At 42.5% G+C, this 27,656-nt stretch overlaps 1 protein-coding gene across 1 annotated transcript in view; it reads left to right on the top strand.

Moving 5' to 3' along the window:
• LOC141474044 (protein ELYS-like) overlaps nt 1–27,221 on the top strand; it is a 30,706-nt gene extending 3,485 nt beyond the window's left edge. Inside the window, exons 4-27 of the mRNA XM_074161729.1 lie at nt 430–637; nt 1,889–2,005; nt 3,406–3,490; nt 5,988–6,138; nt 8,271–8,403; nt 8,491–8,672; nt 9,454–9,515; nt 10,321–10,449; nt 10,906–11,053; nt 11,141–11,223; nt 12,852–13,049; nt 15,288–15,435; nt 15,523–15,673; nt 16,222–16,332; nt 16,805–16,985; nt 17,236–17,433; nt 18,736–19,186; nt 19,489–19,591; nt 20,210–20,316; nt 21,443–21,627; nt 23,329–24,865; nt 25,621–25,754; nt 26,221–26,327; nt 27,002–27,221. Coding sequence (XP_074017830.1) covers nt 430–637; nt 1,889–2,005; nt 3,406–3,490; nt 5,988–6,138; nt 8,271–8,403; nt 8,491–8,672; nt 9,454–9,515; nt 10,321–10,449; nt 10,906–11,053; nt 11,141–11,223; nt 12,852–13,049; nt 15,288–15,435; nt 15,523–15,673; nt 16,222–16,332; nt 16,805–16,985; nt 17,236–17,433; nt 18,736–19,186; nt 19,489–19,591; nt 20,210–20,316; nt 21,443–21,627; nt 23,329–24,865; nt 25,621–25,754; nt 26,221–26,327; nt 27,002–27,131 — 5,039 coding nt within the window. The 3' untranslated portion in view covers nt 27,132–27,221. The remainder of the gene's footprint in view (nt 1–429; nt 638–1,888; nt 2,006–3,405; nt 3,491–5,987; nt 6,139–8,270; nt 8,404–8,490; nt 8,673–9,453; nt 9,516–10,320; nt 10,450–10,905; nt 11,054–11,140; nt 11,224–12,851; nt 13,050–15,287; nt 15,436–15,522; nt 15,674–16,221; nt 16,333–16,804; nt 16,986–17,235; nt 17,434–18,735; nt 19,187–19,488; nt 19,592–20,209; nt 20,317–21,442; nt 21,628–23,328; nt 24,866–25,620; nt 25,755–26,220; nt 26,328–27,001) is intronic.
• The last annotated feature ends 435 nt before the right edge of the window (nt 27,222–27,656 follow it).

Raw genomic sequence — 27,656 nt, 5'->3', positions numbered from 1 at the left:
TTTAGGCTTGTTTTTAAAAGAAATCCGACGTATCAAAAATCATGCATTTGGATGAAGGAAATTTCTCATTGGTGTATTGAGATTGCATACCCTCTTTTGGTTATTACAACAGTGGCTTCAGGAGCTGGTGTCACTTCAGATAGCTTCATCATGAGGCCCATATGCCCAATGTAGAGAGTCCTAGAGGAATTTGTCTGTGAAGGTTACCCTTTTACCTGATTTTCAAATACGAGTGAGAATACTTGTCTGATCAGAGAGTTCTTGTCTTCTTTGAAGCCATACAGAATGGAAGTGGCAAAAGAAGTGTTGCATAAATGGGTATTTTGCTTGGTACAGTAGAATTAGATTATAGGTGTCGTCATGTCAGTGTATAAAAGGCAGCCTAAATGTCATAACGTATTCATTTATTGCATGGTTTTGTTTGCGTAGATCTAGAAGTTGTCACTAGAAACCCTGTTGAAGTTGCCCTAAGAAGAGAAACTGTGACCAAAGAAAGGAGACGTCTCTGTTTTCAATTACAAAATCCTTCCGGAACAGCAGTATCAACCCTGTGCTACATAAGCAGAAGCAATCAGCTCGTCGTGGGTTTCTCAGATGGCTACCTGTCACTGTGGAATATGAAAACTTTGAAGAGAGAGTAAGTAGGCCTTTACCCTTGGCCGTGCCCGGAGGTGCAGGGGTCTCAAATTTTTGCTTAAGGAGGTATGTGAATTGAAAGAGAGCTTTTTCAGGGACTGCAATAAGTGTAATCTGGGCATGTTTAGCAATGCTCTTCTGAAATAACTTTTGAGTCATACCTGGATTAAGTGGGCCGCCTTCTCCCCATTGGACTAGGGTTGTTTTCCTTATTGTGCCTGTGGTTGAGGAATTGTGGAAAGCATGAATCTTTGTGTTACGTCAAGCAGTTAGGATGCGATAGAACTGATTTCTATCAGACAGTTTGTTCTATCAGTAGTAGTATTCAGTGGAACCGGGAAATGCGTGAAATTTGATGGAACGGATTTTTGAAACGATTTTTCGGAACCGGTTGCTGCAATTGGGGCATACCTTGAAAGGCTGAAGTATGTTAATGATGTGATCTTGGTGATAATATTCTCGAAAGTGTCCAGGGTGAAACTAGTGAGACACGAAAACTCAATAGCTGATCTGTGCCTGACAAATATATTCTTTCCTACGTGTCAGCCTTGGCCAAACTAGGAGGTTGGCCCATTCCAAGGCAACGATGCATGTGAATGAAAGTTTGCTTAGAACGCTTGTGGGGGAGAATAAGGGACGTGTAAATTTACAAGCAACAGAATAATTAAGAGAGGATTTTAAATCTGCCAAAGAGCAATCTCACTTGAAATATTTGATCAATTTCAGATAGGGATTCACTTCAGCAGATCTGCACTGACTCACCAGAAGCTATTGGATGCATAAGTAGACAGTGGAGGAATAATTAGGTGACAAGAATAGACTGCTCAGAAGTCTGGAAGAAAAATACTTTACGTTGTCCAAGAAATGAGAAACTACTTGTGTTTGGCACCGTTACACATTCATTCAGAAGATACCCTGCATTGTAAGGTTGATATTGAAGTAGGCTACAACAGTAGGAATGATCTTTTGCTTGGCAGCTGAAGGAGTCCTTTATGTTCCTCCTCCGGAGGCAAAGGAGGACATAAAGACAGAGGTTATTGCATTTGCTGGACAGTAATTTCCTCACCTGTTGACTGTTGCATAAGAAGGAGTTGCTTCCTTGACTCCCTTGTCTGGGGTGGAAATATGACCTCTGTACTTTGGAGGATAAGCATGTACAGTGCTCTTTTGTCAGAAGATGCTTCTTCCCTTCCACAAACAGTTAGGGCCAGTAGGCTCACCTTTTTTTTTTTTTTTTTCCTTAAAACTGTAGGCACCATTCACAGCTTGAAGGAGGAAGGATTCCTGTCTATGCTGTCACTTTTCAAGAGCCTGAGAATGATCCTCGCAATTGTTGCTACTTGTGGGCTGTTCAGTCTACACAGGAAAGGTGAATAAAAGCTTACTGTAAACAAGTGCATGAAATAATTATATTTTTTTTTAACATATTTGCTCACGTGGAGTTGATACATGTATATCTGTTGTGTTTCTTTAGCTGTGCAGGAGATTCTCTCAGGTAGGGAAGGAGTTACACTTAGAAGGCAATTTTCACAGGATTGAACAGGCGTGAAGAGGGACCTACCAGTTCCCACCTTCTGAGAGAAGGCAAAGCAAGAGTGGCCATATTTTTGTGCTTGCATTCTTAAATGATTTCCTTTTGTTTCTCGATGACTTCTTCATGCTTTGTTTGATATTCACACCTCGTGGTCTTAAAATACCATTAAAAGTAGTTGAGGCTGCACATCTAGAGGCCTAAACGTGCCGACAAAACTGCTGCCCCCCAAAGGAGGGCAGTGACAGTATTATGGATCTCTCTCTTTCTGCATCAGCAAGAGATTTCATCAGCTCAGCTGTTTGTAGAGTGGCAATCTTTTTGACTTTAAGGCAGCTTTGATCATAGAATCATAGAAGGGCTTGGGTTGGAAGGGACCTTAAAGATCATGGAGTTCCAACCCCCCTGCCGTGGGCAGGGACACCTTCCACTAGACCAGGTTGCTCAAAGCCCCATCCAGCCTGGTCTTGAGCATTTCCATGGAAGGGACATGCACAACTCCTCTGGGCAACCTGTTCCAGTGCTTCAGCACCCCCATAGTAAAGAATTTCTTCCTAATATTTAGTCTATATTTCCCCTCTTTCAGTTTAAAAACATTGCCCCTCGTGCTATTGCTCCACTCCCTGATAAAGAGTCCCTCCCCATCTCTCCTGTAGGCCCCCTTTAGACGCTGAAGGCTGCTTATAAGGTCTCCCCAGAGCCGCCTTTTCTCCAGGCTGAACAGCCCCAACTTTCTCAGCCTGTCTTAGTAGGAGAGGTGCTCCAGCCCTCTGATCATCTTCGTGACCCTCCTCTGGACCCACTCCAACAGGTCCATGGCCTTCCTGTGCTGAGAACTCCAAAGCTGGACACGCTACTCCAGGTGGGGTCTCACCAGAGCAGAGTGGAGGGGTCGAATCACCTCCCTTGACCTACTGCCCACACTTCTCTTTGAGGCAGCCCAGATCGAGAACTCTTCACTGTGAAGAACTATTTCCATTAATTTTTAGTCCATACAACGTGTTAAAGCTTGCAAATTGTATGGTTAGCATTGGCCCCTGAAGCTGTTAGTGTCAGACTGTCCTTCTGTATGTTTTGGCGGCTAAATGTGGCCAATTATCGTGTTTTGGGAAGAGGTGGTTTTGTTTTCAGCGAGAGCTGAATGCTATTAAGAAAACTTCTGTCTAGATCTAATAAAATGATAGTGAGGACCGTAAAGCAGCTTTGTAATCAAATTTCGTACTTTATCCCTTTTTCAGCGAAGGTGATGTGGTGAGTTTACATCTGTTGCAGTTAGCATTTGGTGACAGAAAGCGCTTGGCATCAGGTCAAGTCATGTATGAGGTAAGACGTGCACGTGTGTGAGAAGAAGAAAATAGTTATTTTGTCTAAGTGAGTAAGAGTTGAGTTAGCAGGGGTAAGATTTAAAATGCATTATATATAATGGTGACAAAGGAGAAAGATCTTCAAATCATTCAGTGTGTTCTAAATATGGATGTCATCTCTTTATCTTTGTTGGTGTGGAGTGTTTTTATGACAAAAACATATGGTGCTTTAGAGGAGCAGGGTTTTTTAGTTTTAAAAGGGCTTTCATTGCAGTTCACTGCTGCATCTCTTGTAAGTGCTTTGGTGGGCTGAAAGGAGAAAGTTTCTTTAATCTCTCTCCAATTGTTTATATGTATTTGTCTCATGGCCACTTTGTTCAACACTTTAATGTTAAAGTGTGGGACCTTTAACTCTTTGCCAATTCTTTGTCTTGGTCAGCTTATTTTGCTGAACAAGATGTGATGAGTATCAGGTTTTACCCCAGAGGGTTGAAATGTTTCAGCAGCCTTTAAAAATGGGTCTACTCAAAATTCCAGTTGACACTCTTTAAAAACAAAAGCACACAAAATGCAACCAGTAACATATTCACAGGCTCATAAGAGGTGTCAGCCACCAGTCTCTGGCTCTGAGATATTTTACTCCGCTGCTGTTTCTGCTTGCCCGTGATGAGTGTTGTGGAAGATTGAAACAGGAAGCAATCTTACAGGGCAGTTGAAGAGAGAAGTAAACAGCTGGACCATCTGACAAGAGCAGACAGGTTCTTGAGCTAGCTGCCAGATGATCCACGTACACACGGAGCTTCATACTAGCCCCTGATAACACCTACTGCCAAAAAAACCCCCCAGGCCCCAAAACGACTCTCAAACCCAAAACACTGCCAAAAGATGCATTAGGACGGGACCTGTGCTCTGCAGCAGGCGCTTTTAGTCTCAGATCGCTTTCTAGTAGTCACAGATTGGTCAGTACTACGTGGCTGTCTGAGTTAAGCTTCTCGTCCGGCTTTAGTGGCAGAAACGTCTCTACTTTAATCAGAGCCTTACCGGTGCATGTAATTCGAAAACTCTTTTCATGCTTTACTGGTCAATAAAGTCACTACTTAATATCTTCCGTGCAATGGAGTCCCTAAACTTAGGTTTGTGTGCCCCATTGTGGAGAGTTTAGCACTTTATCTGATGAAACTGTCTTTTGGAATGGTGGATGTCCCGTTCAGGACAACATCTTTTATTCAAATTGGTTTTAGCGTTTATTCATTCTCCCTGAAAAATGAGATTCTTTGCCTATGCTTCACGTTGGTTTTTCAAAGAGATGGTTTTGATTTTTCTTATCTACTCTGCACATATCTGTTATTTCCAAAGTCACTTGATAAAAGAGGATGGACTGTGCATGCTTCAGAGCAGATGGTGGCAATTTTTCAGACAGCCTTGATATCTATCTATAGCATTTCCGGGAAGATTAAGAGAAAGCTCATCTCAGGTGAATCAAATGTATCCTAGAAGATCATATGGGAATGTGTTCTCTCGTGCCAGTTCATTTTAGACCTCTGAAAGTTCAGAAAACTTGGGCAGAATGTGGCATGATCAGTTTCTAGGCTGTTTTTTGTTTGGTGGTGGTGAATTTTTGTTGGTTTTGTTTTTTTGGTGTTTTGTTTTTTTGTTTTAAAGTGTAGAGCTGCTGTTTGTCCACAACACACCCGTTCAAGCGTTGTATGGTGGACAGTTTGAACAAGTGTTGTACTTGGCAAGACAGTATCTCAGTTAATGCTTACTTAGAAAATGGTGGTCTCAGAGGTAGAACACAATCCCGCCAGGGTTTCTGTGTCTCTCAAAGTAGCTTGCTTTCTCTGTAGTAATTCGTGATCCTCAATGCCTTGGCCATGGGCATGCCATGTCCTCTCTGTTTTTCCTTTTTGCTGTTGGCTGTGCTTGGTGAAGGAACTGAGGGATGTTTCACCCATTAATCTCTGACAAGATGAGAAGAGGAGCTGGCAAGAGCTTACGTGGTTTGAAAGAATTACTACTGATACAAATACACTGATATTAACTGAGGGTTAATCAGTACGAAGTTCTCATAGCTGCTAGAGAGGGATGCGTGTTCACTCTGGTGGTGTGCCTATAGATAATAGCTCTTGAGAGAGCTTTAGCTGCTCTAGTGCCCGGACTTCTCTGACTTTACCAGTTCTGTAATGAAGACATGGAGCAAAGAGCTTTGCATGCTTGTGTGTTGCATTATCTCAGATATCTCTTTGTAGGAATATATTTAGGTCTTTTTTAAAGAAACCTGGATGTTGCAAGGAATTCTGCAAAGCATGTTTAGATCTGCAAAGCCTTTACAGCCAAACTTACCTGTTAGGATTTGACACTTAATTCTCTTGCGTGTCAGATGTACTTTCTTTTTACTATCAGAAATAAGCTCAGGCGAAATACACAGCATAGTATGCACATTATATTAGATATAGACCTTCCTTCATATCTAGTTTTTATCTCAAAATGACTTTTTTCTCTTATTTTTTCCCCAGGGCTTGGAATACTGTGATGAAAGGTACAGTGTAGATCTCACAGGTGGAGTCTTTCCCTTGAGAGGCCAGACCAGGAATATTAAGTTAATCAGCTGCCAGACCGTCGAAAAATTTCCCAACCATGTTGACAGAGAGGATAGCGTAAATGAAGGTTTGTTCTGATGTCGGTGTTTGGTGATTCTAAAATAAGTGGTTGAGACTGTGAGGACAGCTGCTCTGTCCCCACAGTCTGAAAGTCTTAAATATCTACAAAGACTAGATTGCTTGGGTTATTTAAAAGGAAAAATTGGGTGCTTAAATTCTGTGGAACTTCTTTAAGGGAAGAAATAGGTTTTATTTTATGCTTGCTGACACGCAATAGCAATGTGTGGTGGGGTCTTCTGTATAATGCTCGTTCGTCAATTTATTCCTCCAGCTGTCATCTTTGAACAATAAGATGGTTCTGTCCATTGCTTAGGCATGTCACCTGAATTTTGTTCTCTTGTTCAAACCTGTGTCTGCATCTGCATCCAGATGGTGGCCTGTCACACTTTGGGTTCCCCAGGGCTCTGTACCAGGCCAGTTCTCTTTAATATCTTTATGACTGATGTGGACGAGGGGATGGAGGGCACCCTCAGTAAGTTTGCAGACAACACCAAGTTGGCTGGGAGTGTTGATCTATGCGCTCGATGGTAGAAAGGCTCTACGGAGGGGTGTGGACAGGCTAGATTGATGGACCAGGGCCAATGGTATGAGGCGTAACAAGGCCAAGCGCCAGGTCCTGCTCTTGTGTTACAACAGCCCCACACAGCGCTACAGGCTTGAGGAAGAGTGGCTGGGGAGCTGCCTGGCAGAATAGGACCTGGGGGTGTTGGTCGAGAGCTGTCTGAATATAAGCCAACAGTGTGCCCAGGTGGCCAAGAAGGTCAACAGCATCCTGGCTTGTATCAGAAGTCGTGTGGCCAGTGGGACTAGGGAAGTGACGATCCCCCCTATACTTGGCACTGGTGAGGCCCCACCTCAAGTACTGTGTCCAGTTTTGGGCCCCTCCCTGGCAGAAAGACGTTGAGGTGCTGGAGCGTGTCCAAAGAAGGGCAGTGAAGCTGGTGAGAGGTATGGAGAAGGAGCCTTATGAGGAGCGGCTGAGGGAACTGGGGTTGTTTATTCTGGAGGAAAGGAGGCTGAGGGGAGGCCTTGTCATTCTCTACAACTACCTGAAAGGAGGTTGTAGCGAGGTGGGGTCGATCTCTTCTGCCAAGTAACAGCCAATAGGACAAGAGGAAATGGCCTCAAGTTGTGCCAGGGGAGGTTTCGATTGGATATTAGGAAAAATTTTTACACTGAACGGGTTATCAAGCATCGGAACAGGCTGCCCAGGGAAGTGGTTGAGTCACCATCCCTGGAGGTATTTAAAAGACAGGTAGACATAGTGCTGAGGGACATGGTTTAGTGATGGTCTTTGTCAGCGTCAGGTTGATGGTTGGACTAGATGATCTGAAAGGTCCCTTCCTACCCAGGCAATTCTATGATTCTATTATCTTGCAATAATTGAATATACATCTCTGAGCTTACAAATTCAGTTATGCTCTGACCGTATCTCTAAGCCTGCTGCAGAGATAACTTTCATAGCCGTTTGTTTTGAGTGTGTTATTCACCTTCCCTCTCTTCTTACTGGCCTTACCTTATGTCTGACATCACAAAGATGACACTTGCGTGATCTTTCTGGCTATTTCTGTTTATTATCTTTGACTTAGTCCTGATGTGGCAGCTACCATGTCTCTTGTGATGCCGTTCCAAACCTAATAAAAACGCCTTTGGATTGAGAGAGCTGGAGTTGTGTGTGTGAGTGGGCAGGTGTGAATGTTGTGAATGGCTGATGTTAAAATCTTTATTCCAGTTTCTGGTTTGTTGGGTGCAGGTTTTTTATTTATTTAGTGTGATACTTGTCTTCTTTCATTCAGAATATGGTGGAAAGGAGCTATTCTTAAAACTTGTAATGGAGTTGGAGCTGGAAATTAATAATGCCAGCTGTGTGATACAAGCGTATATGATCATTATTGGTATGCTTTCTGAAAGTAGCAATGTATGTGTTCCTAGCATATTGTTTTGCTAAACTGTTTATCTAGCTAAACATCTTGATCACAGAGATGTTTGCTACTCCGTTATTTTTTTTAGTTACTCTTAGTAAGTGTTGTGTTTCATGAGTGACAGAACAGAATTAAGCCAAAAAAAGAAGTGGTGTTTTTAAAATACCCCATCTATTGTATTTTCTACAAATAAGTAACGATGTCTTGTCTCTTACAGTAATATCTCCCGCAACCAGCGTCTCGATCTTCAGTTGGCAAGTGAAATACCACCATGAGGAAACACCATCTACTTATTTGGGTGTATTTGACATTAATCGCTGGTATCATGCTCAAATGCCAGATTCACTAAGGTAGATTTTTCTTAAGTTGTTTTCAATATCCCTGCAAATAATTCATTTGACTGTTGATGTTTAGCTTGCGCCCTTGTTTTCTTTAAGGCTGGAAGAATTCCTTCATGATTGCCCCTATTTTGCATTGTGGTCACTGGATACTGTAATAAGCATGACTTCTCCGAAGCTCCTTTTGGATATTCTGGTACATGAGCGGAGTCTAAGTCGGGGAGTTTTTTCTTTTCATCCCCCAATGGAGAGGTTTTTCCATCCAAGCAACTATAATTTTGGTAGGTATTTCACTGCCTTTGAGAGCGATAAGCTTCAAATGAGGTCAAATGCCATTTATTGGTTCTCTTGTTCATTCATTGTTTGTGACTCAAAAGCCAAAACAAACCAGAAAGACCCCAGCCCCCCCAAACCCAACTCTGGTTACGTTGTACTGACAGGGTATTTACTATTGTGAAGCTTATCTGACAGTCCGCTGAGTTTTGGTTCTTTTGTAATGTAGCCTGTGAAGTGGTGCTGGTTATAAAATGAAATGACTTTATGAGGAGAGGCTGAGGGACTTGAGTCTTTTTAGTCTGGAGAAGAGAAGACTAAGGGGGGATCTGGTCAGTGCCTATAAATACTTAAAGGATGGGTGTCAAGAGGGTGGGGCCAGTCTTTTTTCAGTGGTGCCCAGTGACAGGACAAGAGGTAACGGGCACAAACTTGAACACAGAAAGTTCCATCTAAACACGAGGAGGAACTTCTTTACTTTGAGGGTGGCAGAACAGGCTGCCCAGAGAGGTGGTGGAGTCTCCGTCTCTGGAGACATTCAAAACCTGCCTGGACGTGTTCCTGCGAAACCTGCTCTAGGTGGACCCGCTCTGGCAGGGGGGTTGACCTAGATGATCTCCGGAGGTCCCTTCCCACCCCATATCATTCTGTGATGCTGTGGTTCTGTGTGAACTGAAGCTCAAAGTACTCAGTTATACTTTTCCAGATACTGCTATTTAAAAAATGTAAGCTGGTCATAACATAACTGTCAGAGTATGGAAGGTTGTCAAACGTTCATTGTTTCTGCAGATGGCACGTGCTTGCTGAACTCCGGAGTTGTTCACATGACTTGCACCGGCTTCCAGAAGGAGGTGATCTTTTACTGTAACTTTATGGAGAATGGCAAGAGATGTACCTTTTCTAAGTTTTCTGTTGCACTGCTTTCAGCGTCAGAGACCCTTTTGTGCTCATCCTGCCCCATCCACAGGCATAACTGCAATTGTGTCCTGTTGCCAATTTTATGCAAATGGTTCTAGGTCCACTCTTGGGACTGTGAAACTACCATTGTCTCCTGCTGAAGCACGATCAGGGATAGAATGTCTAGAAAGGAATGCAAGATTGCTCTAGGAGCAAGAAGAAAACCACTGTAGAAGTCGGGGAAAGCTGTTACGGTATCACCCATCAGTCAAACTGCCTGCACAGTCTTGAGTTAGAGATTTGATCCCCAATTTACTTGAAAAAGGAGGGCAGAAGGGAGAAAAATTACTGAAGTGTTCGAGAAGAGCTGAAATTTTTTTTCTCCCAAACTTGGCCAAATTATAACTTCCGAGCCACTGCACAGATTGTGACAAATAATTTTGAATTACGTTTCAGCTCACTAAATATTTTCAACATGAATCAAGCAGCTTCCACACGAACAAGCACGGAAAGGATCTCCCAAAGCGTGATTAGAAGTTGTGTGTTAGTTTGGCTTATATGGAATGTGATTGGTGTCAGTGTTCAGGGAAGGTGAAAGGCCTGTGTATTGACAGAGAGGCTAGAAAAGACTCAATTACTCAGATTGCTAACCTAAAGCATCTTACTGATGCAGTCTGACAGTTTAAGTGAACATTTAGATTATTCCTGTTAGTGCATAACAATGCTGTCTTGAGCTGTTGTTTTTGATTGATGTTTCAGGCCTTGAATTTTTTGAAGAAATCTGGTCCTTTAATACGTGAAGCCATTCAAGATACCTGCAACAGGCGTCTTGTAGCTGGCTTGCAGTCTCCAAGACTAGTTGATGTCCAGCCATCCAGTTTGAGTCAGGTGAGTGCATATCAGGGAATCAAGGGGGAGATACATCCATCTGGTCTGACAGGGCTGGGGAGACTACAAGACATGATAATCATATTTTCCTGTTATTCGCAAGTTGCGTCGAAATACTTGAGTTAGCAGAAGGAATCATATCCTTAGATCCAAAGCACTGAGTTTGACTGAAAACAGGAATAATAATATCTATAATAATAGATTTGTCTTTAAGACCTGTCTCTTAATTCCATGCCGCAGAGACGCAGAAGGAAGCATGCATCAGATCATCAAAATAGCAGATGAGATGGGTGTGTGTGGACGGGTAGAACTTGCTGCTCTTCTGTGCAGTGGATGTAATTTACCGTACCTGTAGAGGAAATCTATTCGCTAATTAGAAATAGCACAGATGATAGGTGTGTACAATAAACTTCTTGTAATAAGTTAACGTTTTGCTTGATGCTTTTCCTTCATCAGAATGATCGTGATCCTCGCTTGAGAGAGCGAGCTGTTGGCAACAATTCTATATTAGACCAGTGTGGCAAGATCCTTCCTCGAGTTGAAAGGAACCTGGCTGCAGAGAAAGCCAAGCCTTACCATTTGCCTCCATCACGCTCAAGAGAAGGTAACTTTGAGGGGGGGGAAATATAGTGGAGAACTAACCACGCCTTTGATTACAGCAGGCTGATATTTTTCCCCTCTTGCTTTACAGTCTCCAGACCAAAGCCATTATCAACAGTAGTAAACCCAGCTAATGCAGGAAACGTGCGCACTAGAGAAAATTTCCTCAGTACTGTATTGTCCAACATTAGAGAGTTCTGGGAAGGAAATGAGCAGAAAACCGGTTTGTCACAAGGTCATAGGTAAGCAGCCTTTTGAGAAAGTTTAGTCTTGAGCCACGTGTTTGGAGAGAGAGAGAAAAAAATCCTTTTGCATTATGTGAGTGTTATGGAGGGAAGATGCACCTGAATAAAGCTTTGTTTGGCTTTTTTGCACCTCCAGTATATGACTTTTAATACTCAATACACCAAAACTAGTGTTTGGAGAGAGAGTTTTTCTGCTATGGCAACCTTATTTATGCAAATACATATATATGTAAGTTATGGTAAATGTGTTTGCAGACTTTAAGATAGCCGAAGCTAAAACTAGGATTACCTTCAAGGTATTGGCGTACAGATTTTGATAGACTTGATTGTGGGATCAAATAGTAATCTCTTACCACCTCCCGCGCAGTTTCTGCTTCGTTTCTGTTCCTTTTTGACTTAAAATTAGGCAGAACTATAAAGAGCAGGAAAGAAGCTCATAGGTGTCAGGTGACTTTCCTACAAGTGGCATGGTCAACTAAACTTGAGTTCTGGTACGTCTGGACTCAGGGGAATGAAAGTCAGTTACTTTTTCCTTTTAGTTCTAGACCTGGGGCTACAGAACCCCCAGCCGCAACACACCCTCTCCCTGGTGAAGAGCTGCGCGATGCATTTGTTGGGATGCCGGTCACAAAATCTTCACCGAAATGTTCCAGGTATAGTAGAGCTACAGAATGAATATTCCAAAAGGTGTTGCTTCTCACATATGTATGTATGTGCGTGTGTGCGTAGACTTTCTGTCTGTGTTGTGTTTGCATTCAGTTTTGAATGAGTTAAAGAAAAGGCCAGTTTAGGGTCACAACGAAGTGGAGAATTCGAAGTGGTCCCAGCATAGAAATGGAGGTGAGTTTTCTTCTGGCATGAGACTTAAATGACTTGTGCAACTTGAAATGGGGTTACTCTTGCCTCAGAGGCGTTGATTTGGGAAATGCACCTGAATAATTAAACTAAGGAAATGCCTGTTACTTCTTTGTGGGCCCGATACATCACGCAGACAGTGAGGGCTCACCTGTATTTCTTGTTCATTGAATGTTTTTGTTATGTATCATGTCAGATTTCTCGAATGCAGCGTGATTTCCCCGCTTATTTATTTATTTATTTTACTCTTTTAAATTATGTATCTTAACAGCTTGCCGAATCTGGCAGACCATCCCATTCCTTCCTGTTCGGCAGCGCAGTCACCATGCAGAGCTTCCACGTCATTCTGGGCATCCAGCCCACTGAGGTCAAATATGCCTGGTTCCATCTCACGGAAGAATTTTTCAGGAGCCTCAGAGCTGAATTTCCTCCAGACTCCTCCTGTGGCTAAGGTTTGTAGTTAAAAAAACACCACGGTAACAACCAACCAAAGCAAAAGCCTGTAAACATAAATAAAAAGCATGGCTTTTTATCACTAAGGTTTTCACACCTTTGGAAAAAGAGCAGTGCAGAGGCAAAACTTTGTCCTCTCTGCTGGTACAAACTCAGTTTGCAATGTAAACTAGCACTTTTGACTAGGGAAGCCTTCTGTTTTGAAGATTTGACGGGTTCTAAACTAAATGTTTTTATTTCTTTTCATAGAGAGCTCAAGGTTTGGCCACATCTGCTTCTGGTGTTCCTGGGTTTACTCCTCAGTCCTTTCCCAGACCCAGCCTTGGCACCACACCCCTAGCAACTCCCTCCGCCTCTCCCGGACGATCAGTTCCTCCTCCTCTGCAGGCAAAGGAACCTGGAGTATCTTCCGGGGAGGAGAACTCAAATGCAACATGGACTGCTAGGGTAAGTTGGGCCGTAGTTAGTGATTTTTCCAGTTAAAGGCTTTATAGACTGTGTTTGGATTTGGATTTGGATTTTTATAGAGTTTGCCCAAAGTCCTTATATTGAGAACTGGAATTGCAAATCAGAATGGCAGACTTGCAGTTGGTCCTAAACGGCTGTTAGACCTTCTGTAGCATCACCTGCCTGCAGGAAGATGTTCATACTAAATGCCATTGACCTTGGTGGTGGTTACTCAAGGGTTGTTAGGAGCTGGGAGCGTTCAAAATTGCTAGTTCGGCTTTGTGGTGTACCTTATCAAGGGGTGGTATGGCAGGAAGGTAAGGAATATAGATTGAGCCAGGTGTTTGGGTTAGTTAAACCTTGTGAATTCAACATTTTTGAAAGCACTGTAGTCATGGGCTGCAGTGCCTTTCAGGCTCTCTTTTTGCAAGGCTGGATTTACTTAAAAAAGTAAATTTATGTTAAAAAAGACTCCTGATGAAGAGAGCTGTAGCGCTGTCTGTTCTCCAGCCCTCAAGTTCTCAGTTGTTCTTCTAGCCTTGCCCCAGGGATAGCATTCGAATAGTTGTCAAAGGAAGCTGGTCCATCTGCAAGTTGTCCCTTTCTACTCCTCCTTTTGTTCTCTCGCTTGGATTCTCTGATTCAGCTCATCATGCCGTTGCCAAAGTAGGCAAGGATTCCTGGAAGAGGGCTGTGGATTCCTGCTGTGAGCTCTAGCTGGCAATTCCATCACCGCTTCCCCTCATTTTCCTTTCACCGGTAGGCTCTTCTGCATCCTCTCAAAGCGGACCTTCCCCTCTGTAGCCTTTGCCTTGTGCTACAGTAGTCCCATTTACTCCTCTTAGGCTTCCTTTTTGTAGCTGCAACTCCTTAATCGCCTTTATCTCATGACACTCACTACCTCCTGTCTGCTTTATCCCACCATAGTGACTTCACTCCCCACAGTCGGAGGTTTTCCATTTGCAGTGCACCAACCTTTCTCTCACCTGAAGAGTTTTGTGAGAGCTGGAGCCTTTGGGATAAACAGCCCTTCTTCCCCCTGGCAGCATCTAAGCTGATCCGCTGGCCGCTCATCATAGAGTGGAGCTACGACTTAATGTCGCCTGTCTGTGCATACCTGTGCATTATCCTTCTAAAGGATTACCACTAGATTATAATTTGGTATTTGAAGAGCCTAAAATTGAAACCAATTAGAATGTAAATGTTTCACTTCTTTTCTGTCCCTTTAGAAAATTCTAACTTAACGTTTTGGGTGCCAGAGCTGCTTCATGTCTTCACAGTCTAGAAAGCTGCTTGACCTTAGCTTCACTGTTTCCATGCAACCATTGCACAGTTGCATTTGTCCTGTCCCCTTCCTGCGTTCCTGATGGCAAACTTCCATGCACAGAACGCGTAACGGGTATTAGCAGAGGATGTTACTGAAAATGGCTCCTTGGAACTCAGTATGTAAAGATGATAATGCAGAGGCATGCAAATAAGGATTAGAATGAGCCTTCAGTGGGTTGAAATGTCAGAGGAGAAGTTAATGTGTTCCTCAGACCAAGGAGCACTCCAGCCTGTGGCTAGAATTAAGACAAAGAATGTGGAATTACTGGCATGGTTCCAATTCTTGTGTCATGCCTGTTTCTCATGATAGCCAGATTACATTTTGTGTTGTGCGAACTTGCATTATGAACCTGTGGTGCATTTGCTGTTTTTTGGAACCACAGTTTTCCAGTGAATCAAACTTCTAGGTTGCTTTTGGAAGTTTTAGGTCCTGCTTTGAGGTCCTGTCATCCAGGCAGAAGGTGCGTGTAGGTCGCTTTTTCTTACTCGTTTTGATATTCACATCATTTTGTCCAAGGTAATTTCCAGTTGTCCTGTATATTCGGTCACCTCGGACATTGGCGTTTCAGGAAAACCAAGGGAAAGCCTGGTATGTAGTAAGCCGTTTGAAAATTGCAGGTGATAATAACAAGTGTATCTTGTTATGAAGGTTCTGCGGAGTGCCAGCATTGTTTTAACTTCATGTTGTAGGTTCTGTGGCTATTCTAGTCTTCCTCCTGCTTTGCTAAAAATAGCAGGTGAGATGGGTGTGTGTGGACGGGTAGAACTTGCTGCTCTTCTGTGCAGTGGATGTAATTTACCGTACCTGTAGAGGAAATCTATTCGCTAATTAGAAATAGCACAGATGATAGGTGTGTACAATAAACTTCTTGTAATAAGTTAACGTTTTGCTTGATGCTTTTCCTTCATCAGAATGATCGTGATCCTCGCTTGAGAGAGCGAGCTGTTGGCAACAATTCTATATTAGACCAGTGTGGCAAGATCCTTCCTCGAGTTGAAAGGAACCTGGCTGCAGAGAAAGCCAAGCCTTACCATTTGCCTCCATCACGCTCAAGAGAAGGTAACTTTGAGGGGGGGGAAATATAGTGGAGAACTAACCACGCCTTTGATTACAGCAGGCTGATATTTTTCCCCTCTTGCTTTACAGTCTCCAGACCAAAGCCATTATCAACAGTAGTAAACCCAGCTAATGCAGGAAACGTGCGCACTAGAGAAAATTTCCTCAGTACTGTATTGTCCAACATTAGAGAGTTCTGGGAAGGAAATGAGCAGAAAACCGGTTTGTCACAAGGTCATAGGTAAGCAGCCTTTTGAGAAAGTTTAGTCTTGAGCCACGTGTTTGGAGAGAGAGAGAAAAAAATCCTTTTGCATTATGTGAGTGTTATGGAGGGAAGATGTACCTGAATAAAGCTTTGTTTGGCTTTTTTGCACCTCCAGTATATGACTTTTAATACTCAATACACCAAAACTAGTGTTTGGAGAGAGAGTTTTTCTGCTATGGCAACCTTATTTATGCAAATACATATATATGTAAGTTATGGTAAATGTGTTTGCAGACTTTAAGATAGCCGAAGCTAAAACTAGGATTACCTTCAAGGTATTGGCGCACAGATTTTGATAGACTTGATTGTGGGATCAAATAGTAATCTCTTACCACCTCCTGCGCAGTTTCTGCTTCGTTTCTGTTCCTTTTTGACTTAAAATTAGGCAGAACTATAAAGAGCAGGAAGGAAGCTCATAGGTGTCAGGTGACTTTCCTACAAGTGGCATGGTCAACTAAGCTTGAGTTCTGGTATGTCTGGACTCAGGGGAATGAAAGTCAGTTACATTTTCCTTTTAGCTCTAGACCTGGGGCTACAGAACCCCCAGCCGCAACACACCCTCTCCCTGGTGAAGAGCTGCGCGATGCATTTGTTGGGACGCCAAAACTTCAAAAATTTTCACCGAAATGTTCCAGGTATAGTAGAGCTACAGAATGAATATTCCAAAAGGTGTTGCTTCTCACATATGTATGTATGTGCGTGTGTGCGTAGACTTTCTGTCTGTGTTGTGTTTGCATTCAGTTTTGAATGAGTTAAAGAAAAGGTCAGTTTAGGGTCACAACTAAGTGGAGAATTCGAAGTGGTCCCAGCTTAGAAATGGAGGTGAATTTTCTTCTGGCGTGAGACTTAAATGAGTTGTGTAACTTGAAATGGGGTTATTTTGCCTCAGAAGCGTTGATTTGGGAAATGTACCTAAATAATTAAACTAAGGAAATGCCTGTTACTTCTTCATGGGCCCGATACATCACGCAGACAGTGAGGGCTCACCTGTATTTCTTGTTCATTGAATGTTTTTGTTATGTATCATGTCAGATTTCTCGAATGCAGCGTGATTTCCCCACTTATTTATTTATTTATTTTACTCTTTTAAATTATGTATCTTAACAGCTTGCCGAATCTGGCAGACCATCCCATTCCTTCCTGTTCGGCAGCGCAGTCACCATGCAGAGCTTCCACGTCATTCTGGGCATCCAGCCCACTGAGGTCAAATATGCCTGGTTCCATCTCACGGAAGAATTTTTCAGGAGCCTCAGAGCTGAATTTCCTCCAGACTCCTCCTGTGGCTAAGGTTTGTAGTTAAAAAAACACCACGGTAACAACCAACCAAAGCAAAAGCCTGTAAACATAAATAAAAAGCATGGCTTTTTATCACTAAGGTTTTCACACCTTTGGAAAAAGAGCAGTGCAGAGGCAAAACTTTGTCCTCTCTGCTGGTACAAACTCAGTTTGCAATGTAAACTAGCACTTTTGACTAGGGAAGCCTTCTGTTTTGAAGATTTGACGGGTTCTAAACTAAATGTTTTTATTTCTTTTCATAGAGAGCTCAAGGTTTGGCCACATCTGCTTCTGGTGTTCCTGGGTTTACTCCTCAGTCCTTTCCCAGACCCAGCCTTGGCACCACACCCCTAGCAACTCCCTCCGCCTCTCCCGGACGATCAGTTCCTCCTCCTCTGCAGGCAAAGGAACCTGGAGTATCTTCCGGGGAGGAGAACTCAAATGCAACATGGACTGCTAGGGTAAGTTGGGCCGTAGTTAGTGATTTTTCCAGTTAAAGGCTTTATAGACTGTGTTTGGATTTGGATTTGGATTTTTATAGAGTTTGCCCAAAGTCCTTATATTGAGAACTGGAATTGCAAATCAGAATGGCAGACTTGCAGTTGGTCCTAAACGGCTGTTAGACCTTCTGTAGCATCACCTGCCTGCAGGAAGATGTTCATACTAAATGCCATTGACCTTGGTGGTGGTTACTCAAGGGTTGTTAGGAGCTGGGAGCGTTCAAAATTGCTAGTTCGGCTTTGTGGTGTACCTTATCAAGGGGTGGTATGGCAGGAAGGTAAGGAATATAGATTGAGCCAGGTGTTTGGGTTAGTTAAACCTTGTGAATTCAACATTTTTGAAAGCACTGTAGTCATGGGCTGCAGTGCCTTTCAGGCTCTCTTTTTGCAAGGCTGGATTTACTTAAAAAAGTAAATTTATGTTAAAAAAGACTCCTGATGAAGAGAGCTGTAGCGCTGTCTGTTCTCCAGCCCTCAAGTTCTCAGTTGTTCTTCTAGCCTTGCCCCAGGGATAGCATTCGAATAGTTGTCAAAGGAAGCTGGTCCATCTGCAAGTTGTCCCTTTCTACTCCTCCTTTTGTTCTCTCGCTTGGATTCTCCGATTCAGCTCATCATGCCGTTGCCAAAATAACGTACCAATATCGGGTGCAGAATGGGGGCATTTTCTAGTGTCTACATGTACAAGCTTTCCGTACATTTACTAATAAATTGTTATGGTCAGTTTGTATTATATGTTTTATCGCCTGTTATAAAGAGTTATTCAGCTATAACAAGAATCTCTCTCTCCTCTATGAAGTTCTTACTGATATTGTAGTGAATTTACTTATTCCATGCTCCAGACATAGAGAAAAGTAATATATTTTAGTGGTGCATACAAGTTGAAAAGTGCAAACGTAAAGAAATAGAAATCTTGAGTTATGATTTTAGGTGTGCGAAGCTCCCTCTTTTGAAAAGACAGTGGTGAACGCAATGAACAACCTTGAGATGACGGGATAAGCAAGCACTTTCAAGATTCAATTCATCCTAATCCTCCAAGGTTCTGGAAACTCAATAAGCAGTCAAAAGTGTCCTTTATTTTGACACTTAGCCTTAAAAAACTAACAGAGTGCTAGAACGAGAATTAATTTTGTTGGGCCTTGCTTAAGTTGACACTTGTAAAACTTAGACTTATCGGTCTATGTTTGTCCTTTTTTTTTTTAATTTTTTCTTTGACAAAAAGCACCTACATGTTATTGATCGTCAACTTTATTTTTTTTAAAAAAGGTGACAGAAGATGATAAAGCGCTGTCTGGACCTTCGTCTGAAGATCATCATCATCATCACCATCATCATCATGGAGTGGTGGAGGATGCTTGGTGTGAAAGCAGAAGTAAAACAACTCTGTTTGCTCTGAGCAATCCTGAGGATGATCATGCTGAACTGGAAGAGTCTTCAGAAAGCACACCTGGGGATGGCTTGGAGAAAGTGGATGTCAGCAAAGAAAACAGTAACATCTCTGCCAGGTCAGACCAAACTACTTTGGAGTATCACGACGCAAAATCACTCAGCGATTTTGAAGATGATGTCATCTTTATAGCTGCTAAACCAGCTCATTCCTCCACTGACGCAACTGCCAATTTTCAAGAATCGGAGAAGGAAGGAGGCAGTGAAATGGTTGAAGACAAACCTTTCCAGATGGAACAACCCAATTCATCAGAACTAAGAAAAAAGCCTGGTGTGTTGCTATTGAAGTTCCTCGTCTCCTTTTTTTTTTTTTTCTTTTTCTTATTTTAAATCACAGGAGTGCCCAAATCAATGATCTGTTTGTTTTCTTGGCTGAAATGGTGTGTCAGAGTTCTTGTTTTCCTGGAGAGAAGTCGTCAGGCCCTCTGTGCATTTGAAGTCTTGGTAGCATGATTTAGTTAGATCCCTACCCTAGATGAAACGCGTAAAGGCTCGCTTTAAAATCCTATGAGCATCTGAAAAGCAATGATGTTAAGTGCAACAGGGGAGTCACCCATCTGTCTGCTTTTGTAGGATTTGTGGAAGAATCAAACGCTGAATGTCTTGCCCTTCCTGAGGATGATAAATTGGTGTTCAAAGCCACTGAGGCTGGTCCTTTAGGGACTGCAAGTGAAGGGTAAGTTTATAAAAGAGATACATCTTTGGGTTCACCCAAGATGTAACTGCTGGCTTTGCTGTGTTGGCAGTCTATGGGTTTGACGTGGCATTGGTTCTTTCCTGTGTTCTTCTGTATCGTGGCTTTTCCATTCCTTTCTGTCTGTGAACAGAACTAATTTGGCGTGAGTGTAAGTCCGATTGACTAGCTCTCAGGTTGAGCCTTTTTTCTCAAGTCATTGCAGAGCCCAGAGTATGGTGATAAAGACTTCATTCAACAGGCTACGTAAACGTTTTTACAGTTTGAGGGTTACTAAGCAGATACTGTGAAGCTTTGTTTTTGTCTGTACAGCCCTGCTTTTGTCTGAAAATGGTGTAGCTGAAAATTACACCCGAGGTTCCTGCAATGTAAGCGGGTTTATTTGGGGGTTTGAATAATTTGTTGCAGTATTTTATAGACTTGATTTTGACTTCTCGTGTGTGCTCAACGAGCATCTATTAGCTTATGGAAAGGGAAGCAGTTTTCTCACCAGATACTTTAAAAGCTGCAACTGCTTTTTGAGAGAATGTTAGTAATTTGTAAAGCTCTTCAAGGCTTGTTTTGAAGCTTGACTATGAATTTCTCTTTGTGTTCATGAAGTGAAACAAACCAGCAGGAGTCCAAAATGTCCTCTTCATCAGAAGAAAAAGCCATTCCAGCTGCACCAAATCCACAGCTCTCTGCACCCCCGGAGACAGACAGTGAATGTAGGTACACTGTGTTGGAGCTGTCACGTGAGTGGAGGTAGCTCAACTCCTGAAGTAAAACATGTAGTTTGCCACTACAGGCGTTTCAGACTGAAGTAGTACTAGCGCGTTACTGCCAACTTTCATTAAACCCTGGAGAGAATACCCTCCTTAGAGCAAGTCCTTGTAGAAAATGCGAATGTTCCTGTTCTTGAAAAAGATACTGAGAAAAGTGGTCGCATTTAAAATATTAGGAGGAGCCATCAGTATTTATTTTAATCTTGTACACCGCCACTCATTTGTGTGTTACGGGATTGTTGTGGTTTAAGCCCGGGCAGCAACTAGGACCACGCAACTAGTCCTCTCTCCCCCTCCCCCGCCAAACCCTGTAGGGTGGGGAGAAGGGGGGACAGAAAAAAATGTCATGGGTTGAGAGAAAGACAGTTTAATAGAACAGTAACAGAAGAGAAAAGTAATAGTAATAATGGTAATAATAATGGTTTAAGGGGTGTACAAAATAAAATGATAGAATACCAGATGATGGGTTGCCCGGCCTGTCCTGAGCAGCGATTGCGGATCCCTGTCCCCCCAGCCAACCCCCATTTATATACTGAGCATGATGTCTGTGGTACGGATTATCCCCCAGTCCTGCCAGTGCTCCTTCTCAGCTTCTCTGGGATCTGATAGTGTCCTGAACTAATATAAACATTACCTAGCAACAGCTAAAACAATTTGGGGTATCAACGTTCCTCAACATTCTTCTCATACCAAATCCAAACCACCGCAGCTACTAGAAGGAAAATTAACTCTATCCCAGCTGAAACCAGGGCAGGGATCTGCTGCTTGAGTTCCTATGTTAAAAGATGATGCATCCTCGGCATTCAGGAGGAGTAACTTCCTCTTTTTTTTGTATTTTTTAGTTAGTTTTTTTTTAGTTTATTGTGGGGCTGCCTCCTTCACCAGGTAGATAGTTCTGGCTTCTAGTTTTTGCAGAAAAGCTAGAAGCCATTCTAGTTTTTTGCCATTTTGTGTATGTGGCAGGATAGAGAACAGCGTCGTTGTCTCCTGCTTCCTCTGTTACTTCCTGTTGCTTAAACCAGTATTATTTACGTAGCAGTTATGTTAAAATGATATAAATCTCTTCCAGCTGTGATAAGTATCCTTGACAGTGAGGACGTGGTCAGTACTCATTCAGAAAACCACCTTGAGGGGAAGCGTGTGGATTTACCTAAAGAACGTGAACATGAAGCAGCTGAAGTTGAAGAAAATGTTCCTTTTCGGCAGGAAGAAATACCTGTTTCTAGCTGTCTTGCTAAAACTGAGGAAATGAATGTAAGTAAACTATTTTCCCATTTTCTACAAAATAGAAAACAATTTGCAAATTGGGAACAGTCCTGTCTTACTGACAATGAGAAGGCACCCAAAAAGGTCTCCGTTTCTTTAGCTGGTTAACACAAGTGAAAAAACCTCATTACGTGAGGCCAGATAAGTTGTTTTTTTTTTTTCTCCTGTGCATTTTCTGCACCTATAACACCGAATAGAACCTGTCAAGGCTTGGGCCTTTGAGAGCTGTAATAGTACAAAAAAACCCCTAAACTATTTTTTAAAATAACCGTGCATTTATTTGGTTTACTGGAACTTAGACGTTTCCCATTTGACTTAAAAAAGAAGTAGCTTTATTGTTAAAGAGGATACACAAGGTTGGGGAGCGCAGCTTTTCAATACTGGGGGCCATTTACCAAGTGACAAAATGATGTGGAAACCAAACTTGTTTTCAGAATGATTTAGGTGCTTGGATCCTTTACTCGTTCTTCCTTATTCACACGAACAGAATTCCCAGTAATGAGTTTAGATATTTCCAGTCACTTAAAACTTTTTAAAATGAATTTTAAAAGGCTGGTCACACGGACAGAAAATTAGAACTGTTGATTCTCCAGTTGTCCCATTTTTCCCCCCATTATTCTCACTCCTGCTGGGGGTGATGAGTTTAGAGGACACCCGCAGTGAATCCAAGTACCACACGGAGTATTCTGACAAATTCCTGTAGGATTATGCTCACAGGAATTAATAATAGTTTTTTGCTTTCGTTGTAACTGGTTTGCACCCATTTAGATGTAAATGGCTTGTCTGCCTTCACTGAATTTGGGACAAAGTGCTTCCTGCTTCCTTGTTTGTAGATTTGTAAGCATAAAAGGAGAGTTTATGCGGACTAGCCTTTCTTGAGTTGAGTTTTGGAGCGTGGCATGTTGCTACCAATATGATGCTTTAGCGACTTTTGACAAGGCAGGCGGCAGGAAAAGAAGCAGGTTCTACGGAGACTGCTGCGGAGGGGCTTCTTCCTTCTGCCGTCGTTGGCTAGCGCTACAACTTAGAGGGCTGGGCAAAGGTCTTTACACAGGGATTAAATTATCTTGAGCATCTGAGTCACTGGAAATACGTAACAGATGCTACTTTTGTTCTCGCCGTAAAAGCCCGAGTATCTCATGTGGATCTAGAAGGAAAGAATAATTGCTCGCTACAGGCAACTGTAAAACACGAGGTGGAACTATTTAGGAAAGGTGGTGTTGTCAGATGTGATACCTGGGCAGTTTGACAAAGCGTTGCGAACTGAAACTTTAAACTTTTCTCTCAAAAAAGTTGTCTTTTACCCTGTCAGATGCAGAGTCGGTCACTCTGTGTGCATTTGTAGTCAGCCCGGGAAGTACTGCAATGGGATGGTTACTGCCAGCTGTGTATGCAGCTTGTCTTGTAATACTGCTCACTTTGTTCACGAGTGGTGGTAAACGGTTCGTCGGGAACAGAAACAGCAGAGATGGAGCGTGTGATTGCGTACACCGAGTCCTCTCTTCTCTGTCCCTTAAATGCATAAAGAGTTACCTGTAGCAGAGAGCACGTTGTATGCTTCCGAGTTTGCACCCAGGGGCGATCTGAAAGGAAAAGCAGCATTTGGCTGTCCTCAGTTTCCTCTAGGTCAGTTGGAAGTTAGTCTGTTTGGTAATGAGTATTGCATTCACAGGTATTTTTTAACTTTAGGTGGTTGAAGATAGCGTGGTTAAGGCACAAACCTCCGAAGAAGCACCAGAAACATCACCGTACAGTGAACTACATCCATTGGGCAATCTTCAATACAGCTATGGTACTGTAGAACAGCAGTTTGCATGTGATTTGCCTGATGATAAAGACGGTGAATGTGATGCAGCTGAGGCAGATGGAGAGCTCTTTATATCTCAGAGTAATTTTACTTTAGTCTTGGAAGGAGAAGAAGGTGAAGGGGAGATGGGAGATCCTACATCAGTAGGTGCTTCTAAACCGACTGGTGCAACGACAGAGGGAAAACCTGTGAACAGTTTAGGAAACAATCCTGAAAACCAAGAACAGGTTACAAACTCAGTGTCCACTGTAACTAACGATCAGGAATCTCAAAACATTGCAGAGTCGCTCCCGTATGTGCCTGAACCCATTAAGGTAGCTATTGCTGAGAACTTACTGGATGTAATCAAAGACACAAGAAGTAAAGAATTTACATCTGAAGTTGTGGAACAATCTATTCATGAAACCATAGGTAAAAAGGTAACTAGATTCCAGAAGGCCAAAGCTGCTTTAACAGCTGTGCCAGAAGAAGTGGAAGATGATGAAGACGAGTACGTCAGCACTCCTAGAACACGCACAAGGGGACAACTGAGTAGAAGTCTAAGGAGAGCAAAGGAAGCTGTGTCTGAAGTCTTGGAAGAGGCTAATGAGGAAATGTCGCTTCCTGAAGGTAGCATTGCTACTTCTGCTGCTTCCAAAAGGACTAGAGGAGGAAAAAGTTCAGCAGGAGATGAAGGAACCGGCCAGACTGATGCTGATCATAAGATTAAAATGGCAGTCAGTCCCAGCAGAAGCGCGAGAAAACAGAAGAGCATTCGTTTAAAATTTACTGAAAATATTGTCAAGGGTCAGGAGGTGCAGCCCAGTGACCTTTTAGCTGTGCCACCTAAAAGAGGCAGAGGAAGAAAGATGAGTTCATCAGAAGTTTCAGAAAATTCTGACCTTGGTCTGTCTAAATCATCGCTTCCTCAAACAGAATTTAAACTTCCCGTGACTCCTAGAAGAAGTGCTAGGAAGGGGGCACAAAATCTCTTGGCAGACCCAGAACCTCTCTCTACTCAGGAAGGCATACATTCAGGCGGGAAGGGGGAAATCCTCGATACTCCGAGGAGAAGTACAAGAAGAATTCTACGTGCTAAACCAGAAAAAATGGATGCTCGTGAGCAAACACCTGCTCAGCCAGATGAGGAATTAACCACACCCAGGACTACAGTAAGGGCAGGGCGTCGGGGCAGAAAGAGACAATCAATATTAGAGGAAGGCACAGGGGAGGAGGCCTTCCCCCAAGGACCTGGTGGCAGTCCTTTGCTGCTTGAAGACATAAACCCATCAGGGCATGATGAAACACCAAGAAGTTTAACAGATCGTATTACAAGAACCAGATCCCGCAAAACTGCCGTGCGTCAGAAACTGCCTGTTGAGGAAAATGAGTCCTTCCTTTTCTCTCCTCCTCTCACAAAGCTGACAAAGAAATGTAAAGGTAAGAGCACTATGTTTGTGTGCAAAACAGGGCATATTGCTGTTTTGTAAGCCACAGAAAACAGGCTGTGAGGATGGCTTTTAAGCATTGTAAAGAATGTGACTGTACAAAAAAAAATTTTGGGAAGAGGCAATTCATCCGTTTTCTGAACTCTACAGGACTGGCTGGCTAGTTGTGGTAGAAATGTGAGCGGGCTGATCTGAGTAGAGTTAAATGAAATTTAATCTGACTTTTTGTCATGAGCTTAGTTTCTATCTGTTTCGAAAACTGGAGGGTGTGTGGTAATATGTGATGGCCATCCCTTCCCCCCAGTGGAGAAATAAAGGAGACGTGCGTCCGAGTTCTGTTCAGTTTTTAACTTAAAAGGAGCTGCATCTTGCAACAAACTACGCAGCTGTTTACTTATGTGATTGTTTTTCATGGACATACCCTCTGTTAGTGAAGTTACTACACGTTGGGCTCTTTGTGTTAGAGTACGTGATAAAAAAAACTCTCGAGATGTGTAAGGATCGTTGATGCCTCCAGAGCATATAATATCTTTGGTTACGTAGGTGTAGGTAAAGAATGTACTGCCAAAGAATGGGTGCCAAGAGGCAGTTATTAGGGGGGAAAAATACTCCACGTTGAGTGTTTATAAACCCGCTTGGACCTTCTACTTCAGGAAGCTGTTTTGCTTTTGATGATCAGCTGCAATTTAGCGTCACTGTCCTTTATGTCTAATGTACGTGCGTGCTAACAGTGCATTGTGGTTTTAGCTGGAGAAGCAGACCATCCTGTGCAGCTTAAGGATTTAGACCCGGACCTGTCTTCTCAATTTGTCTTTTCGCCTCCTCTTCTGAGGTCAAGGAGAAAAAATGTATCTAGCATTTCCCGAATTGGGAAGGAACCAGTAAGTAAAACCTGTGGTTGTCTCCTTTTCTTGATTTTTGCTCTGTACCGCTTTTTCAAATCATACTTTGCAAAGCTTTGCCTTTCTCCTTGAAAGTAGGTCTGAAAAGAGAGAGCTTTAAATTAATCAGCTAAACAATTTATTATTTTTTTTCCTTCATGAAAACTAGTGATGAAAGTCAATTTTGAATCTGCTTAAGTCAAGAATTAATAAGTATTGCTTTGCCTTTAAGAAAAGGCACGGTGCCTTTCTTGAAACTTACTTGGTGTGTTCTCTCTTAATTTGAGAATTTCGGCTTTTAGGATGGTACGAGACTTTGGGATGGAAGGTTTGTTTCTGTGGAGAGAAACCGTAGTGCTTTTGGCAATAATTTTGTCGTGACTTCTTCATGAGAGACACATTCATTTGTATTCTGTAGAAGCGTAAGAACTTGTGCATGAGTAATGTGTGTGTTGCCTTAACGTAGGAGCTTCTGACTAAAGAGGAAGAGGATACCAAATCCATAGAGTCTGTGGGAAAGCAAAAACTGAAGAGAGGTAGAACTGCAAAATCCAAAATGAAGAAATCGAGCAAGTATGACATTCTTTTTGAACACTTATTTGCATTCCTTTATTGTGGTAGCGGTTCAGCTTTTAGCCGCCTAACTTCCTCTGCCTCGCTTGGCTGTACAGTTCTGCTCTGACTTTCCGAGCCTGTCCAGCTTGCTGGCCTCATGGGCACCATTTTCCCCACTTAATGGTTTAGTTTTCTACTGGAAACAGAAGAGGGAGGGGATAGAAAAGGGCAAGTGGATCCTACTACTCTTTGCAACGATGGCGTGCTCTTCTATCATCGTCTTCCACCTTATGAAACCAAAATCTTGCGGTCTTTAGTTCCCCACAGAAGCCAGGAGCGGGCCAGACAACGAGTAAAGAGAACTTCTTGTTTCTGGCATGGTTTCTGGTTCCTTCTGGAAAACTGTTTGAGGAGAGTTGCCTCTTAAAATCTGGGGTGGGAGCCTCTAAAAGCTCACGCAAATAGTGACTGACAATGCTCGGGACAGTCTGGTGAGGAATGAAAGCACAAGGAAGCTTATTTATGTATGTTTTCTGCCTTGATCCTATCTTCAAAGAAACCCATAAATAATTTTTCAGCATTGATTTTTTAATTCCAATTTTTTTTTTTCTCTACTGAATACAATTTTTTTTTTTCTATTGAATAGTGTTGGTAATAAAAAAAATCAGTTTGATACTTCTCTTTCTTTTCAGAACCACAAGAAAACATGACTCTTGGACACCTCCATCAGTGGAAATGAAATTCATCTCTCCTTTTGGAAGTGTACTCGATAGAGCAATTGATCGCATTGGAAAAATATGCTCAGTGTGCAAATATGTCTGAGGATAACTGAGTAACTGGCTTTTTCTTTCTTAAACTATAAGTGGCTTTTTCTTTCTTAAAATATCCTTGAAAATAAATACTGTTTGAATGACCCTGCCCAGCTATCAAAAGTTAATTAAAAATTTGCACTTCTTGAATTTTCTACATTGTCATCTAGATGCTTAATAACTTAATATTTAAGTAAAATGATGTATTTTGTATACCATGTATATGTATACCGTGACTGCAGCGACTTCTTGAATGTGACAGATGGTGGCTTGGCAGCTTTGTCTGCCATTTCCCTCACGTCCTGCGGATGCATCTCGTCGGATCCCATGGAGTTGTGCACCTTCGGGTTCCTTGGATCGTCTTGAACCTATTCTTCTACAGTGCACGGTTCCTCATTCTCCTATTCCCTGCCTTTGCCTTCTGTGACTTTGATGGTGTTACATAGAGCACTATCAAGGCAAAAAAGTCTTTACCCTTGTCCATATCCTGAGTGACCAGGTTTCCTGTTTCCTTCTGGAGAGGGCCCACGTTTTCCCT

Source organism: Numenius arquata, chromosome 2 (assembly GCF_964106895.1).
Source record: "Numenius arquata chromosome 2, bNumArq3.hap1.1, whole genome shotgun sequence".
In the NCBI taxonomy this organism is placed as follows: Eukaryota; Metazoa; Chordata; class Aves; order Charadriiformes; family Scolopacidae; genus Numenius; species Numenius arquata.
The sequence above is the reverse complement of the archived record's forward strand: the minus strand, read 5'-3'. Positions and strand labels throughout refer to the sequence as shown.